This window comes from Pristiophorus japonicus, chromosome 7, assembly GCF_044704955.1.
Source record: "Pristiophorus japonicus isolate sPriJap1 chromosome 7, sPriJap1.hap1, whole genome shotgun sequence".
NCBI classification, from domain to species: Eukaryota; Metazoa; Chordata; class Chondrichthyes; family Pristiophoridae; genus Pristiophorus; species Pristiophorus japonicus.
The window spans coordinates 105,119,470-105,137,821 of NC_091983.1; the positions used below are offsets into that span (position 1 = coordinate 105,119,470).

Consider the following 18,352-nt stretch of genomic DNA (forward strand, 5'->3'; position numbering starts at 1 on the left):
GTGAGAAATATGCACCAGTATCTGTTTAGTCTCAAGTTTGAGTTAGAAACTGACCATAAGCCGCTCATATCGCTATTCTCAGAGAGCAAAGGGATTAATACCAATGCCTCTGCTCGCATCCAAAGATGGGCGCTCACACTGTCAGCATACAACTATGTAATCCACCACAGACCAGGCACAGAGAACTGCACTGATGTTCTCAGTCGGCTACCATTGCCCACCAGCGGGGTGGAAATGGCACAGCCTGCAGACTTGCTTTTGGTGATGGATGCATTTGAAAATGAAAAGTCACCCATTACAGCCCACCAGATCAGGACCTGGGTCAGCCAGGATCCTTTACTGCGTTCTCCATGGGAGCTGGTCCAGCGTCCCAGCGGAGATGCATGAAGAGATCAAGCCGTTCCAGTGGTGCAAAGACAAAATATCCATACAGGCAGACTTGTCTTTTGTGGAGTAATCGCATGGTTTTGCCGAAGAAAGGCAGGGAAACGTTCATACGCGACCTACGCAGTACCCACCCAGGCATAATAATGATGAAAGCTATTGCCAGATCCCATGTGTGGTGGCCTGGCATCGATTCAGACTTTGAGTCATGCATGCACCAATGCAACACTTGCTCTCAACTGAGCAATGCACCCAGAGAGGCACCACTAAGTTTGTGGTCATGGCCCTCCAAACTATGGTCTAGGATCCACGTGGACTTTGCGGGCCCATTTCTAGGCAAAATATTTTTGGTTGTTGTGGATGCTTATTCAAAATGGATTGAGTGTGTAATAATGTCTGTAAGCACATCCACTGCCACCATCGAAAGCCTACAAGCCATGTTCTCCACGCACAGCCTGCCTAATATCCTTGTTAGCGACAATGGTCCGTGCTTCACCAGCGCTGAATTCAAGGAATTCATGACCCATAATGGGATCAAGCACGTCACATCTGCCCTGTTCAAGCCCGCATCCAACAGCCAGGCAGAACGTGCAGTCCAAACTGTCAAGCAAAGCTTGAAATGTGTGTCGGAAGGCTCCCTGCAGACCCGCCTGTCCCGAGTCCTGCTCAGCTAGCGCACCAGACCCCAAATGCTCACCAGGGTTCCCCTAGCTGAGCTGCTCATGAAAAGGGTGCTCAAAACAAGGCTCTCGCTTGTCCACCCTGATCTCCATGATCATGTCGAGGGCAGGCAGCATCAACAAAGCATGTACCATGATCGCACAAACTTGTCACGCGATTTGAAGTCAACGACCCTGTATTTGTACTCAATTATGGACATGGTCCCAACTGGCTTACTGGCACCGTCATAGCCAAAGAAGGGAGTAGGGTGTTTCAGGTCAAACTTGCTAATAGACTAACTTGCAAAAAGCATTTGGACAAAACCAAATTGCGATTCACAAACAGCCACAAGCAACCCGAAGAGGACACCACCAACTTCGACCCTCCAACACACACAGTGGCAACCGACATCATGGTCAACCACGAAGCTGAACTCATCATCCCCAGCAGCCCGGCAAGGCCAGCGAAGAACCAACCAACTCATCCACACCTGCATTTGTACCGAGACGATCGATAAGGGAGCGAAAAGCCCCAGATCGTCTCACCCTGTAAATAAGTGTACTATTGACTTTGGGAGGGAGTGATATGTAATGTATGCAACCCTAGATAACCTGTATCATACTGCCACTAGAGGGCATACCTGTTGAAGTCCCAAGGGATCCTAGCATCTCTTGGGAGCACTGTATATAAGCAGGTCTCCCATGCTGTACCAACACTCTGGAGTTTGAATAAAGGAGCTAAGGTCACACTCACTCATATCCACAGTACTTTGTTACATTACTTTATTATGAGTATAACAATCTTGAAGGGAGGAAGATGCCTGTGCATGGATTTTTTAACGTGTGGTGGCCGTTGCACACCAGCCACCACAGGAGCTTGACAGAGCTAAGTCTTGGTACAGTGACAAAGATTAACCAAGACAACTGGAGACCAGCTCTGCTGCACACATATCACAGTGTGGGCTGGCCTGTGCTGCCGTGGGCCCTTGCCACTTCAGGGCCCCGAACTCACGTCTCTCCTGGGCCCCGATCACATCAGCAGGCCGGGACCATTAGAGGGAGCAGCATGTGCTGCTGCAGGAGGGCGACGGCTGACTGTAGTGCGGGCAGGTACAGCAGGAGCGGCAAATTAGTTTAAACCCTCCCCAACAGTACGAGCAAATCCCCCCACGAGAACATTGGTCCCAGCTCTGTTGAGGTACAACCCGTCCGGCTTGTACAGGTCCCACCTCCTGCAGAACTGGTACCAATGGCCCAGGAATCTAAAGCCCTCCCTCTTGCACTATCTCTCCAGCCTCACATTCATCTGCTCTATCCTCCTATTTCTATATTCACTAGCTTGTGGCACCGGGAGTCATCTGGAAATTACTACCTTTGAGGTCCTGCTTTTTAATCTCTTTCCTAGCTCCCTAAAATCTGCCTGCATGACCTCATCCCTCTTTCTACCCATGTCATTGATAAAGATATGGATCACGACCTCTGGCTGAGAATGTTCTGCAGCCGCTCAGTGACATCCTTGACCCTAGCACCAGGAAGTCACATACCATCCTGGAATCACGTCTGTGGTCGCAGAAACGCCTGTCTGTTCCACTAACTATTGAATCTCCCATCACAACACAAAAGCAAAATAATGCAGATGCTGGAATCTGAAATAACAGAAAATGCTGGAAATCTCAGCAGGTCAGGCAGAATCTGTGGAGGGAAAAACAGAGTTAACGTTTCAGGTCGGCGAACCCTCGTCAGAACTGGTGAATGTTCGAAAAGAGCACATTCTTAAGAAGCACTGAAAGGGGGAGGGGGAAGAAAGAACAAAAGGGAAGGTCTGTGATAGGGTGGAAGGCAGACGAGATTTGAGACAAAAGTGATGATGGGCCGAATTGAAATGGTAATGGCAGGAGTTAGAAAAAGGTTAGTCAAGATAGGGTGTGAATGGCACAATAATGACCAGCTGCCATTGGAGACAAAAAGAAAAAAGGTGGGCGGGGGGGGAAGGGAGCCAAAGTTGGGTAGAGGTTATACCCTGAAATTGTTGAACTCTATGCTGAGTCCAGAAGGCTGTAAAGTGCCTAAATGAAAGATGAGGTGCTGTTCCTCGAGCTTGCGATGAGCTTCATTGGAATAGTGCAGGAGTCCGAGAACGGAGATATCAGAATGGGAGTGGAGTGGAGAATTAAAATGACAGGCGACCAGAAGCTCAGGGTCACATTTATGGACTGAATGAAGCTGTTCCACAAAGCGGTCACGCAATCTGCGCTTGGTCTCCCCAATGTAAAGGAGACCACATCGTGAGCAGCGAATACAGTATACTAAATTGAAAGTACAAGTAAATCGCTGTGTCATCCGGAAGGAGTAATTGGGGTCCTGGATAGTAGGAAGGGGAGGTAAAAGGGCAGGTGTTGCATCTCCTGCACTTGCATGGAAAGGTGCCATGGGAAGGGGAAGGGGTGCTGGGGGTGACTGCGGAATGGACCAGGGTGTCACAGAGGGAGCGGTCCCTTCGGAATGCTGAGAGGGGAGGGGTATGGAAGATGTGATTGGTGGTGGGATTACGCTGGAGGTGGCGGAAAATGATCCGTTGAATGTGGAGGCTGGTGGGGTGAAAGGTGAGGACAAGGGGATCTCTGTCGTGGTTGAGAGGGAGGGGAAGGGGCGAGAGCAGAGGTGCGGGAAATAGAACGGACACGTGGGCTAGGGCTATGTTAACCATGGTGGAGGGGAATCTTCGGTTGAGGAAAAAGGAAGACATGAGAGAGGTACTGGTGTGAAAGGTGGATTAGTCAGCACAGGTGTGAATGAGATTATTGCTTTTCTGATCTTCCTCCACTTTCCCTCCCGCCCCACCCCCCCGTACAGCCGAGCCACCCATGGCACCATGGCCTTGGCTCTGGCTGTACTCCCCCAGAGGAACCATCGCCCTCACCAGTATTTAATACTGAATACTGGTTTGAGAGCGAGATGCTCTCCAAATATTTTGTATTGGTCTTTACAGTAGAGGACACTAACAATATTCCGACAGTGGATAGTCTAGGGGCTATGGGGGGGGGGGGGGTTGTTGGAGGAACTTAACACAATCACAATGATTAAGGAGGTGGTACTCAGTAAGATAATGGGACTAAAGGCAGATAAATCCCCTGGACCTGATAGCTTTTATCCTAGGGTCTTAAGAGAAGTTGTGGCAGGGATTGTGGATGCATTGATTGTAATTTATCAAAATTCCCTGGATTCTGGGGAGGTCCCAATAGATTGGAAAAATGCAAATGTAACGCCCCTATTTAAAAAAGGAGGCAGATAAAAAGCAGAAAACTATAGACCAGTTAGCCTAACATCTGTGGTTGGGAAAATGTTGGAGTCCATTATTAAAGAAGCAGTAGCAGGACATTTGGAAAAGCAAAATTTGGTCAGGCAGAGTCAGCATGGACTTATGAAGGGGAAGTCATGTTTGACAAATTTGCTGGAGTTCTTTGAGGATGTAACAAACAGGGTGGATAAAGAGGAACCAGTGGATGTGGTGTATTTGGACTTCCAGAAGGCATTTGACAAGGTGCCACATAAAAGGTTACTGCACAAGATAAAAGTTCACGGGTTTGGAGGTAATATATTAGCATGGATAGAGGATTGGCTAACTAACAGAAAACAGAGTTGAGATAAATGGTTCATTCTCTGGTTGGCAACCAGTAACTAGTGGGGTGCTGCAGGGATCACTGCTGGGACCCCAACTATTTACAATCTATATTAACGACTTGGAAGAAGGGACTGAGTGTAATGTAACCAAGTTTGCTGACGGTACAAAGATGGGAGGAAAAGCAATGAGTGAGGAGGACACAAAAAATCTGCAAATGGACATAGACAGGCTAAGTGAATGGGCAAAAATTTGGCAGATGGAGTATAATGTTGGAAAGTGTAAGGTCATGCACTTTGGCAGAAAAAAATCAAAGAGCAGGTTATTATTTAAATGGAGAAAGATTGCAAAGTGCCGCAGTACAGCGGGACCTGGGGGTACTTGTGCATGAAACACAAAAGGATAGTATGCAGGTACAGCAAATGAGCAGGAAGGCCAATGATATCTTGGCCTTTATTGCATAACGGATGGAGTATAAAAGCAGGGAAGTCTTGCTACAGCTATACAAGGTATTGATGAGGCCACACCTGGAATACTGCGTGCAGTTTTGGTTTCCATATTTACGAAAGGATGTACTTGTTTTGGAGGCAGTTCAGAGAAGGTTCACTAGGTTGATTCCGGGGATGAGGGGGCTGACTTATGAGGAAAGGTTGTGTAGTTTGGGCCTCTACTGATTGGAATTCAGAAGAATGAGAGATGATCTTATCGAAACGTATAAGATTATGAGGGGGCTCGACAAGGTGAATGCAGAGAGGATGTTTCCACTGATGGGGGTGACTAGAACTAGAGGGCTTAGAATAAGGGACTGCCCATTTAAAACAGCGATGAGGAGAAATTTCTTCTCTCAGTGGGTTGTTAATCTGGGGAATTCGCTGCCTCAGAGCTGTGGAAGCTGGGACACTGAATAAATTTAAGAAAGAACTAGACAGTTTCTTAAACGATAAGGAGATAAGGGGATATGGGGAGTGGGTGGGGAAGTGAAGCCGAGTCCATGATCAGACCAGCCATGATCTTATTAAATGGCGGAGCAGGCTCGAGGGGCCGTATGGCCTATTCCTGTTGCTATTTCATATGTTCTTATGCACTCAGGGAACTTCTGCATAACCTGCCTGGTCCTCCTTGTCTGTCTGACAGTCAACCATTCCCTCTCTGCCTGCTCACACTTTCGCTGCAGAGTGACCACCTCCTGAAACATGCTATCCACGTAGCGCTCAGCCTCATGGATGCACTGCAGTGACACCACCTGCTGCTCAAGCTCTGAAATCTGGAGCTTGACCTCCTCCAGCTGACGACACATCTTGCACGTGTAGTTGTCCAGGTCAAGGGAAGCGCTCCGGAGTCCCCACATGGCATAAGACGTGCATACCACGGGACTGAGGTGCCCTGTCATGGCTCTACTTAATAGACTATTAAGTAACTTATCATGAAATAAACTTAGGAATTAAAAAAAAAACAATCACCAACTACTCACCAATCAACTCTTTCCCTTGCGCTGACTTCACTTAGCTCGCTCCCTGACACTCACACTTCCTCCGGTCTCTTGGGCCTACCTTTATCTGTGGCCGCTCCTCTCTGCTCTCCCGCAGGTCTTCTCTCGTGTCTATTAGAAACTTTGGGTTCTGTGGCTCCACTCCTCCTTTTCAGTCAGATGTCTTAACCACCTTCCTCCTCTCCACCGAATTCCTGCGCTCTCAAAATTCCTCGCTCTGCTTGCGATTCACTCCGTTTGCATTCTCCCAGCTCTGTGCGCAAGCTCTCAAAGGAGGATTCCCATTATGAATATGGGGATGTATGGCTCAGAGACATGGACCATATATAGTAGACACCAAGTCGCTGGAGTCCTAGAAATCCCTTGGGAGGACAGACGCACCAACATTAGCGTCCTCGACCAGGCCAACATCCCCAGCATTGAAGCACTGACCACACTTGATCAGCTCCACTGGGCAGGCCACATTGTTCGCATGCCAGACACGAGACTCCCAAGGCAAGCGTTCTACTCGGAACTCCTTCACGGCAACCGAGCCAAAGGTGGACAGAGGAAACGTTACAAGGGCACCCTCAAAACCTCCCTGATAAAGTGCAACATCCCAACTGACACCTGGGAGTCTCTGGCCAAAGACTACCCTAAGTGGAGGAAGTGCATCTGGGAGGGTGCTGAGCTCCGAGTCTCATCGCTGAGAGCATGCACAAATCAAGGGCAGCAGAGTGTGCGGCAAACCAGTCCCACCCACCCCTTCCCTCAATGACTATCTATACCACCTGTGACAGAGACTGTGGTTCTCGTATTGGACTGTTCAGCCATCTAAGAACTCACTTTAAGAGTGGAAGCAAGTCTTCCTCGATTCCGAGGGACTGCCTGTGATGTTGATGATGATGACGGGGATTCCATTTACGTACAGAATCCCCATAAGCATAATAGAAATGATCTAATAAATACAATTTTACGATACTGCAATAAAAATAATCACAGGTTCAAAATTAACTAAAATACCTGTTAAACATTTAAAATAAAAATTTAACCTTTTGAAAAATAAATTTTTAAACAATTTTAAACAGGACAAAAAAACGAAACTAATTTTAAATGTGAGTGATTAAATTATTTAAAATGTTTATTTCAACATTTATTTTAATCCGTACACTGGTAAAAGGCTGCTTTTACCAGGCATATGGGTTTTGAGCGTATTCGCTGGGCAGTAGCCCAACTCTGTGCCAGCAAAAGTGAATTTATAGTGGATGTGTATGATGTCCAGGAGAAACTTGACAGATCGCAAGCTGTGGGTTTTCGCAGATGCGCATCGCATGCGGAAACCCTGAGCTAGCGGGGCCATTCACAGCACTTACGACAGTATACGCATAGGCCCTGTAAATTCCGGGCCTTTATCTTGTAGTTAGACAAGTTTTAAATATATATATTTTTCATGAAGTAACATGGCAGAAAGATTGAAAACAAATTCCAAAATAGACTAAAAAAAAGTTCAAACAAATTCTTTAATTTTTCCTTTCACTGTTCTCAATATATTTCACAACAATTTACATATATGTATCAGTTATTTTTCCTGAAGATTTAGCTTAATATAACCTATAACAGCACAAACAGTATTACAGTTTAAAAGCTGTGTAAAATATGCTAACAATGTTTACAACTCTTGTCTTTTCACTTTTCTATTTTGCTTTCCTTGCTTGAAGGGCAGTTAAGATGCATAATGTGTGTCCTCCTCGCTCCCCCTTTAGCTGCTTTATCACCACCAATCTAGTTTCCCAACTGAACCAACTAGCAAAATTCACCAACCAGGAGGATAGTTATTCAAATCTCAGTTGACGCTTCAATTTGAATATACACTCTGAATTTGGATCAATTGCTCTTGATGGAATTACAACAACCCCCCCCCCCCCCCCAGAAAGCCAGACATTTTATGGTGTGCTCATTTTTAATTGAGGGGAGAAAAATACTGCTTAAATAGGAACCATATCAAATTAATAAATTGCAACCGTTTGTTAAAATAGAAATCCCCAAAAGAGAACCTTCAAAGTTAAAATAATAAACCCATTTGTGGTAGTCAGCTTCATTTATTCGTGAATTATCTGTTTTGACTACGATACCCCGATTAGAAATTCTCGGTAATATATTAGACATTATTTCAAGAAATTCTGCAATAATCTGTATGAGTGAATCACTTGCAACATTGTTCAGTAATTGTGTGGATCAACCTCTTACCTGTGGCATACTGCAGTCACTAATGGTTAGATTTGAGAGCATGATTACAGAAATGACAACAACTTGCATTTATATAGCACCTTTAACATAAAATGACCATGGTGCTTCAGACAAAAATGGATGCTGGGCCAAAGAAGGAGATATTAGGAGGGTGAGCTTTAAGGAGGGTTTTAAAGAACTGTTGGCAGAAAGGTTAAGGGAAGGTATAAGGCACAGTCGCCAATGGTGGAGGAAAGAGTCGGAGGAAGAGAGTTCAGGGGGGATCATAGAAGGTTAGAGAGACAGAGAGGGGCAAGGTCATGAGATTTAAATACCAGGTTAAGAATTTTAAATTGGAAGTCTTGCAGGACTGAGCCAATTTAGCTCAGCAAGAAGAGAATGATGGTGAATGGGACTTGGTGTGGGACAGGGAACGGACAGCAGAGTTTTGAATAAGCTGAAGTTTGTAAAGCATGGATGCTGGGAGTCTGGAGGTGGCAAAAGCATGGATGAGTTTCAGCAGCAGATGGGCTGAGGCAGGTGGTTAGAGGTTAGAAGCATGTAATCTTTGTAATGGAGAGAATATGGGGTCAGAAGTGTAGCTCATTGTTGAATAGGACAACAGGGTTAGTCTGGCTCACCCGGAGACAATGGCTGGGAATGGGATGGAACCGGTGCTAAGAGTAGAGAGTTTACGACAGGGGACGAAAATAATCTCTTCAGTATTCCCAATGTTTAACCAGAGGAAACTGCGGCTCATCCAAGAATGGATGTAAGTATAGCAGTCTGACAGGTGCTGGGGAGGGAGAGTTGGCTATTGTCAGCATCCATGTGGATACTGACAACTGTCTTTGCATATCGCCAAAGGGCAGCAAGTAGATGAGGAGGAACAGGATGCCAAGGATAGATTCTTTAGGGACTCCAAAGGTAAATAGTTCGAGGGCAGGAAGAGAAGCCATTTGCTGGAGATATTCTGCCTCTGATTGGATAGGCAAGAGTGAAACCAAGCAAGGACAGTCACACTAAGCTAGACAATGGAGAGAAAGCGTTAAGAGGATGATGGTGAGGTTAACATGTCAAAAGCTGCAGAGAGGACAAGGAAGGAAAATGCAGCATGGTCAGAGTCACAGAGAATGTAATCTGTCACTTTTATTGGACCATTTCAGTGATATGGCATGGGTGGTCTGATTTCAGAGATTGCAACATGGAGTTGTGGGAAAGATGAGCAACACATTCAAGCGGTGGCTAGATCTTTTGACTATTAGCTCAGGAGAGGGCATGAGGGAGATAAGAGGGAAACTGGAGGAAAACATAGAACCAGGATTGGATAGGAGCCCAGCAGGTTTGGTTTTGTGGAAAATGGGAAGGGGGTTAAGCAAGAGAGGCAGCTACATCTAGGTGACAAAGAAGTCTATGAGCTCTTGACACATTGTTAGAGGTGATGATAGAGGTTAATGGAGATGTTTGGTAAGGCAGTAAAGGTAGGATTATCTTTGCTCATCAGGATGAGCTTTGAGTAGTGGACAGTTTTGCTGGAGGAGAACGAGACCTGATAGCACTGGATGTGATCCAGCTAGATCTGGTGATGGGTGGCTAAACCAGTTCTGCAGTAGATTTACTTGTCTGAGACTTGAAGAATATTGTCATACCAAGGGAAAGACCATGGTGGGAGAAAATAATAGTATTATTAGGGACAAGGGCAAAGTGGAAATGAGGGAGCAGTTGAGCAGATTGACAGCTGTAGAAGTATCATGGCAAATGTAAGGCCAAATGCTACAACAAGGAACCGGATCATTCGGCCCAACCAGTCTGTTTGTGTTTATACTCCACGAGCAGTAGTCCTAATGCCACGTGCCCATCCTGTTCCCATATCTTTAACCACCTCTTCCCTTCCTTTAGGCATCTATCAAATTTATTCTTAAATGTCGACTTGGTCCCTGCTTCAATCACTAACTTCGGTAGTGAACTCTGCAGCCTTACAACCCTGTGTAAAATGAAATTCTCTTGTTCACTGTCCTAAATCTTAAATTATTTCCCATCATCCTAGACCTTTGAACTACTGGAATTAGTCTGTTTTTATTTATCCTGTACCATACGTAATTTTAAACATTTCTACCAAATCACCCAATCATCTCATGTTTTCTAACAAAAGCAGCCCCAATTATTTAAATTCGTCATAGTATTTCATCATACCAAGCAGCATTCTACTTAATCTGCAATGTACCCTCTCTTGTGCCGCATCATCCTTCCTATAATGTGGTGAGAAAACTATATACAGTATTCCAACCAGATCTTAAAGTTTTATGTAGATTCACCATTACATCTGGCCTTTTATATTCTATGCTTGTTGCCATAAAATTCAGTAATCCATTTGCTTTTTATTTTAGCCTTATCCACTTCAGTGCTGCTATTAATCTGTGAACCTGAACCCCCAAATCCCTGTGTTCTTCCATGTCTCCCCACTCTCCTCAGTTTATTTTATTTGAATGTACCAAAAATGCATCATCTCACACTTACTGACATTTAATTCCATCTGCCACCTTTTTGCCCATCCCACCAGCTCATCAATATCCCCTTGCAGCTTCCTTTTTTCCCCTCAATTATTTACACCCCACTCTGACTTCAATGGACTATAAAAGCATGCTAGGTGTAAAACAGATGTCCACCCAAACCCATCCCTTTCTCATCGAGCAGGTTAGATTAAAATGACCCTTGTAGAGTCAAAGCAACATTTAGTAATTCCTATTTTAGTTCGTGAGGCACAAAAATTGCAATCATACTTTTAGATATGGTGAAAAATATTTTTATCCATCATAGTGTTTTGACCAATTTAGATGAGTATTATTGTAGTCTTAAATCAGTAACTAAGTGTACAACTACCAAGACTTTACACACTAGTACAGTGGGGTATAGATTTATTTCGGAGGCCTCGTTGCTGCTGGTAGGACTTTGCATGCAGGGAGAGGAATCATCAGAAAATCGCAGATGCATTGCCTGCAATTTTATGTTCATTTAGATCAGTGGATGTAAAGTTGCATGCAGTGCACTGGTGATTGCTGGATCATAATTCAGTAAGATTTAGGATAGTTATGGAAAAGGACAAAAGGGGACCAGGAATAAAAGTTCTCAATTAGGGCAAAGCCAATTTTGCTAACCTGAGATGGGATTTGGCCAAAGTAGACTGGAAACGGCTACTTGGTAAATCAGTATCAGAGCAATGGGAGGCAGTCAAGGAGATCATCCTGAGGGTAGAGAGCAAGCATGTTCGGCTAAAAAGAAAAGGATAGGGCTAACAAATCTAGAGCCCCCTGGATGTCAAGGGACATACAGGGTAAGATAAAGAAAAAAAGGGAAGCTTATGACAGATAGAGAACTCAACACTGCAGAAACTCTAGGATTATAAGTGCAGGGGTGCAATTAAAAAAGATATCGGGAAAGCAAAGAGCATGAAAGAATGTTGGCAAGTAAAATTAAGCAAAACCCAAAGATGTTTAATAAATACATTAAAAGCAAGAGAATAACTAGGGAAAGATTGCGGCCTATTAGAGACTATAAAGGAAATCTGTGTGTGGAGGATTCTTAATTAATACTTTGCATCTGTTTTCACAAGAGAGGGCGGAATATGAAATATTAGACGAGATAAATATAGTGAGAGCGTAAGACTTAAGGGGCTCAGCAGCTTTGAAAGTGGATAGATCCCCAGGCCCGAATGAAATGTATCCCAGGCTGTTAAGAGAACCAAAAGAGGAAATAGCAGAGGCTCTGACCATCATTTTCCAATCCTCTCTGGCTACAGGTGTGGTGCCAGAGGACTGGAAGACTGCTAATGCTGTACCTTTATTTAAAAAGGGAGAAAGGGATAGACCGAATAATTATATGCCAGTCAGCCTAACCTCGGTGGTGGGTAAATTATTGGAAAAAATCCTGAGGGACAGGATAAATCTTCATTTGAAAAGACATGGATTAATCAAGGACAGTCAGCATGGATTTGTCAAGGGAAGGTCTTATCTAACCAACTTGATTGAATTTTTCGAGGAGTAACCAGGAAGGTCAATGAGGGCTGTGCGTATGATGTAGTGTATATGGATTTTAGCAAAGTTTTTGATAAGGTCCCACATGGCAGACTGGTCATGAAAGTAATAAGCCCACGGGATCCAGGGAAAAGTGGCAAGTTGGATCCAAAATTGTCTGAGGCAGGAAGCAAAGGGTAATGGTTGATGGATGTCTTTGTGACTAGAAGGCTGTATCCAGTGGGGTTCTGCAGGGCTCAGTGCTGGGTCCCTTGCTTTGTGTGGTATACATCAATGCCTTGGACTTAAATGTTGGGGGTATGATTAAGAAGTTTACAGATGATACTAAAATAGGCTGTGTGGTTGATAAAAGAAGAAAGCTGCAGACAGCAGAAAGATATCAATGTACTGGTCAGGTGGGCGGTGGCGAGGTGGGCGGAACAGTGGCAAATGGAATTCAATCCAGATAAGTGTGAGGTAATGTATTTGGAGGTCGTCAAACAAGGCAAGGGAATACACATTAAATGGGACGACACTGAAAAGTGTAGAGGAAGAAAGGGATCTTGGAGTGCAGGTCCACAGATCCCTGAAGGTAGCCGGCCAGGTCCTTCCTTATCCGGCACCCGGCCTGTGCCAATTAAGGGATTTTGCCGGATGAGGGGAAGTCAGCGGCCCGAGGTCAGGGAGGGGTAGGAGGTCGGCGCCCCAAAGTGTCGGCAGGCCCTTGGCGAGCCGAGTGTCGGTACGGCCGCAAAATCGGGGTGGAGGTTGGCCGCGTTCTGCGCATGCGCTCCTGGCTGCCGGAATCACGCGTGTGGTGCCGGATAAGGGAGTCCCGGATAAGGGAGGTCCAACCTGTATTTGCCTTTATTAGTTGAGGCGTGGAATACAAGAGCAAGGAGGTTATGCTTGAATTTTATAAAACACTGGTTAGGCCGCAGCTGGAGTACCGTGTGCAGTTCTGGTCACCACATTACAGGAAAAATGTGATTGCACTGGAACGGGTGCAGAGGAGATTTACAAGAATGTTCCCTGGACTGGAGAATTTTGGTTAGGAGAAAAGATTGGAGATGCTGGGTCTGTTTTATTTGGTACAGAGGAGGTTAAGAGAGACCCGATTGAGGTGTATAAAATTCATAAGGGACCTGGATAAAGTGGATAGGAAGGACCTGTTTCCCTTGGTAGAGAGGTCAATAACCAGGGGGGAGGTTTCAAGGAGATACGAGGGGAAATTTCTTCACCCAGAGAGTGGTGGGAGTCTGAAACTTACTGCCAGAAAGGGTGGTAGAGGCAGGAACCCTCACCACATTTAAAAGATACTTGGATGTGCACTTAAAGTGCCGTAATCTACAGGGCTACGGACCAAGAGCCGGAAAGTGGGGTTAGGCTGGTTAGCTCGTAGTTGGCCAGCGCGGACACGATGGGCCGAAATGGCCTCCTCCATGCTGTAAATTTCTATGATCTAAGCGCCTTGTGTATGAGGCACTGTCAGTAGCTTTGGGTTGGAAAATGTTATCCTACATCTCATGCTAAACATTAGTTACAAAATCTACTTCAAAGCCAATGCAGTTATCAAGGATAGGCTTCTAATCATCAAGATTCACCCACTGATACTCCGAAATAGTAACTGAAAGGCAGCAACATTTATTTTAACATAATGATGAACTGCTACAGATTAGACATCATGGTCTAGATCTTCCGCTCAACCGGAATATTGGCCGGTTGAGTGGAAGATGGCAGGGCAGGATTTCCAACCGCCACAACGATGCATTCCTGACTTAGGCTGAGTTTCTGGGTCAGAGCCCTTAAAATAATTTTGGTGTGTTCCCTGATCATCGCCTAGGAACCCACAGAAGTGGCAGACACCAAGGACACAAAGATATAGCTGGCACCCAACATTGCTAAGGAGAAAATCATGGGAAGTTACATCATGTAGTATACCTCCAACATCACCTTCAGCATAAAAAGCCAGAAGTGGCAGGGAAGGAGAGCAGCTCTACTTGAGTTACACCCAGGAGCCAGTTGTCATAACTCGTGGTAAATCTAGGCCCACATCTGAAGAATCAGGTAGTGAGCAAGAACAGAAAATCAGCAGAATCTTATGGAGAGCGGGATTACTCGGTACTCACATGGGGAAAAACAATAGCGCTGGCCTGATGGGCTGGATGTTACAACATAGAAACAGGCCATTCAGTGATCCTATCTAAATTTTGGTGAACACAGTAGATAAGTGTGGTAATTATTATGCGCTTATGCAATAAAATCTTGCTAGAAACCTCATTATAATGTATTCTTTCCAGGGCCACAGTTCTATGTTCATAAAGTATCAAGTGGCTTTCAGGAAACATGCTAATGTTACTATAGAGAATAAAACAAAGATCATGACAACACAGTACATAAACCATTATACATGTGGGAAGAATGTTACAATCTTATCACAAGTCATTATGCCTTATTCTCATCACCCTCACTGCATGGGTGGGAAGCAGTATTGTGTTATACTTTTATTTTCTTCAAACCTTTCCCAAAAATGTTATATTCTGAATGCCACCCAAACTCATTAGTTTGAAAGAAGACACCAAGTGGTGCTCTGAGAGCAGTTTGAGGATTTACTGCTTGCAAGGTAACTGCTAGCTAACTCCTAATTAGATCCACATTCCATCATTTAAAAGTCATTTATGGCATCATTGCTATAATACCAAAAAAAAAATGAAGGAATTATCCAGGATATTAGCTTCTGTATGAGCATTCATGTGAAAAATACAGCTTGTGTTAGTCATCATTTATTATTTAAAAAAAAAAAGAGGGGACAGGTTACCCACACCATTGCCACTGTTCCAAGGTTTATCTTGGAAATAGCCCATCTTCATTGAGCTTCAGCATTCCCTCCCTCTTCTCACCCATCCTCGTATTACTTAACTATGGTACTTTAAAGAATTATTATTACAGTAAAAAACAATGTTTAGGTAGGTTATCCAGTAGGTCCATTTCGCTTGGAACATGAGGAATATTTCTGTTAGCCACATTACAAGATATACTCGTTTAAAAGTTTCTTGCTACGACGGCATGTTTTAGGTTGTGATTTCCATCAGTTTCTAGGTTAGTTTTTAATGTGGTGTTTATAGTTGCAATGCCATCGCGTAAAATCTTATAACAAATATTTCTTGACATATGCCTGATCAAAGTCCTAAAACACTTATTGTAGTTACTTAGCACGAAATGGAATCCCTCTGCCTACACTACTTACTATATTTGTTAGTAGACCTGATCTACTGCAGTGCTGATCCAAATGCACTACTGGGCAAACTCACTGACAGACAACAAATTTTCACAGATCTGCAAAACTACAACCCTGGATTCACATTAGTATAACTGCAGTCACTCAGCTAGTTAATACCATTTTGAGATAATAAAGGACAACTGATGCATTTTGAAATACAAAGTTCAACGGCAGAGAACAGTTCCATAAACAAATTTAACTTGGCAGCAAGGGTTGAGCCATCTCACCTTGGTGAATATTCAATCCAATCATCTGGCTTTTTGTCACCTGTTGTACAAATGCTATTAGAAATCCAACAACCAATACACTTCCAAGGAGAATACCTAGCCATGCATATGAACCCCTAACATTTATTTCATGCTTGGACTCAATCTGCATAGTTGTAATCATTTTTAAAGCAATTAATAATTCCTGAACATTTTTAAAGGTGCCATTGTTTGGCACTGGGTCAATTCCCAAGATGTGGCAGATTAACGGATAGAGGTCAACATTATCTATGGTTTCCTTGGTGAAATTATTCTTGAAAGCAGGACCATGGGCGATTAATATTGATTGCATGCTCCTTATGGTGTTATCATATCCATGATTACCCACTAGGAAAGAAAAGAGAAGTTCAGTAACAAATAATCACAATTTCACATGAACACGTAAAATTACATAAAATCCTAGGAACAATTTCTTAAAGACTTTAGTAGAAACAATGTAATTTCATATACAGGATAAGTTTAAAAAAAATACAAATTTGGAGTAACTTTATAATTAGCCCAACATTTTCTCAAGAGATGCAATTATTTACAGAAGATGTCTGCTTTCAGGAAACCTTTTCATACTCCAAGATCATTCGTTAGCACTTTCACCCTCAATTCATTTTCCTTTTTTTCTAGCTATGTGCTTTAAATCCAAATCAGGAGCCATAGTACTCAGTTTTCTATCAGACTGTGAAATTAAATTTAAAAAAGTTATTGTACTGAATATCACTTGCTTATCTAACTATGGAATAAACAGTAGGCACTTAATTGCAATATCTGTTATTTCTCACATAGGCATGTTTAAGTGTTTTTGAACTTTATATATGCAAGAAAGAACTTTTAATTTTATTCATTCTTGGGATGTGGGTCTCATTTACAAGACCAGCATGTATTGCCCACCCTAGTTGCCTTATAGTGGTTTGATACAATGGAATGGCTTACTAGGCTACTTCAGAGGGAAATTAGGAGTCAACCACTTTGGTATGAGACACTTCCAAATACGACAAAAGCAGCACTGCCTCACTACTGTACTGAAGTGTCAGCCTAGGTCCTGTAGTGAAGCTTGAACCCATGACCTTCTGACTCAGACGTGAATGCGACCAATGCCAAGCTAACCCTTAATGACACTTGCACGTAATCTTGAACTAGGGTTTAGTTGAGCAATCAAAAACTGTTTATAATTTTGGTGGAGCATGATACAGTTTAACTAGTTCAGAAGTTGACTGGTGCGGCTGACTACGCAATATCACTTGGTTGATCTTATTGCACGAAATAAAGTTGTACTGAAAAACCTCAAACCATAATGGCAGTGGGAATGGAAGATACTTCCAATGGAAATCAAATCAAACAGTAAGAAACTTAAAAAATAAGTGTTATAGAAATGGAACACTTAATGATATTTAGATATACAAGTGTAATCTGTGCATGCTCCAATATGTATTGCTCTTTTATCCTCACAGTTCCATGCTTTGCAGACTCCCTTTGTTTGTCTTCGGATCATACAAAATAAATGTAATCTTTTCTCAAAAAACTCTGAAGAAGCCGACTAAAAACAGAAGATAATATGCATTTTGATAATGGAAATGTGACAAAGCATATACTTAGACACAGATGAGTTGTCTTCCTTTCTTTGCCACCCCCTTACCAATAAAAAATCTGAAAATTATCCTCACCATTGCTTAAAAAATAATTAACATTACCAATATTATTAATATAAAACACTTACAAATAAATTTTCCAGATGTTTTGTTCTGGTTGATAGTCCAGCCTTCATCTGCCACAGCTATTATTGGTTGAATTCTCTCATTGTGTTTGTAGTGAAAACGATCTGGAATATCCTCCTTCTTGTATACGGTCATATTAGGGTGAGCATTCACTAAAGCATTATATACCTCACTGTGTTTGCCTACAGTAAAACAAAATAGTGCTCACATCAGCAGCACTAAAATACCTGCTTGTGCATTAGTGTTTCAAACAACTTGAAATAGTTTTTTTTTAAATAAACTGTGCCCCGAGCATCCATAATAATTATTTTCTTGTCAGCTGGGTTTCTGTCACACAAAAGAGAAACTCATCACTATAATTAACAGTCTCCAAGCAAAGCCACAGAGAAATCAGTTTGCCTAATTGGAGGGGGGAGGGGGATGCACTACATGTATCAAAACTGTAAAGAGCAGCTGTACAATTTTGAATGAGAAGGATCTCAATCTCTAGTGAATGGTCTACCCTCCAAGTCCCATTAATGAAACAGGTTGGATAGTCAAATATCAGTGCGCTGTTTAGTATTTCAGAACTGCCTGGTTTGGGTATCAAATTATCCTACAAAGGTTCTAATCCAATTTTATATCACCAGGCTGGTCAAGAGAATCCACTTATCTCCCCTAATGAGAATAGTGACTACTTGATTATAAAATAACTGGCAAGTCTTGTTAAAAGTCAAATAGCAGATATGAAGATC

General features: G+C 43.2%; 1 protein-coding gene across 1 annotated transcript in view; it reads right to left on the reverse strand.

The window, feature by feature from the left end:
* Nucleotides 1-7,631: 7,631 nt before the first annotated feature.
* Nucleotides 7,632-18,352, reverse strand: part of enpp5 (ectonucleotide pyrophosphatase/phosphodiesterase 5) — a 36,908-nt gene continuing 26,187 nt past the window's right edge. Inside the window, exons 3-4 of the mRNA XM_070885207.1 lie at nucleotides 17,621-17,800; nucleotides 7,632-16,239 (exon numbers count right to left, since the gene is read on the reverse strand). Coding sequence (XP_070741308.1) covers nucleotides 15,842-16,239; nucleotides 17,621-17,800 — 578 coding nt within the window. The 3' untranslated portion in view covers nucleotides 7,632-15,841. The remainder of the gene's footprint in view (nucleotides 16,240-17,620; nucleotides 17,801-18,352) is intronic.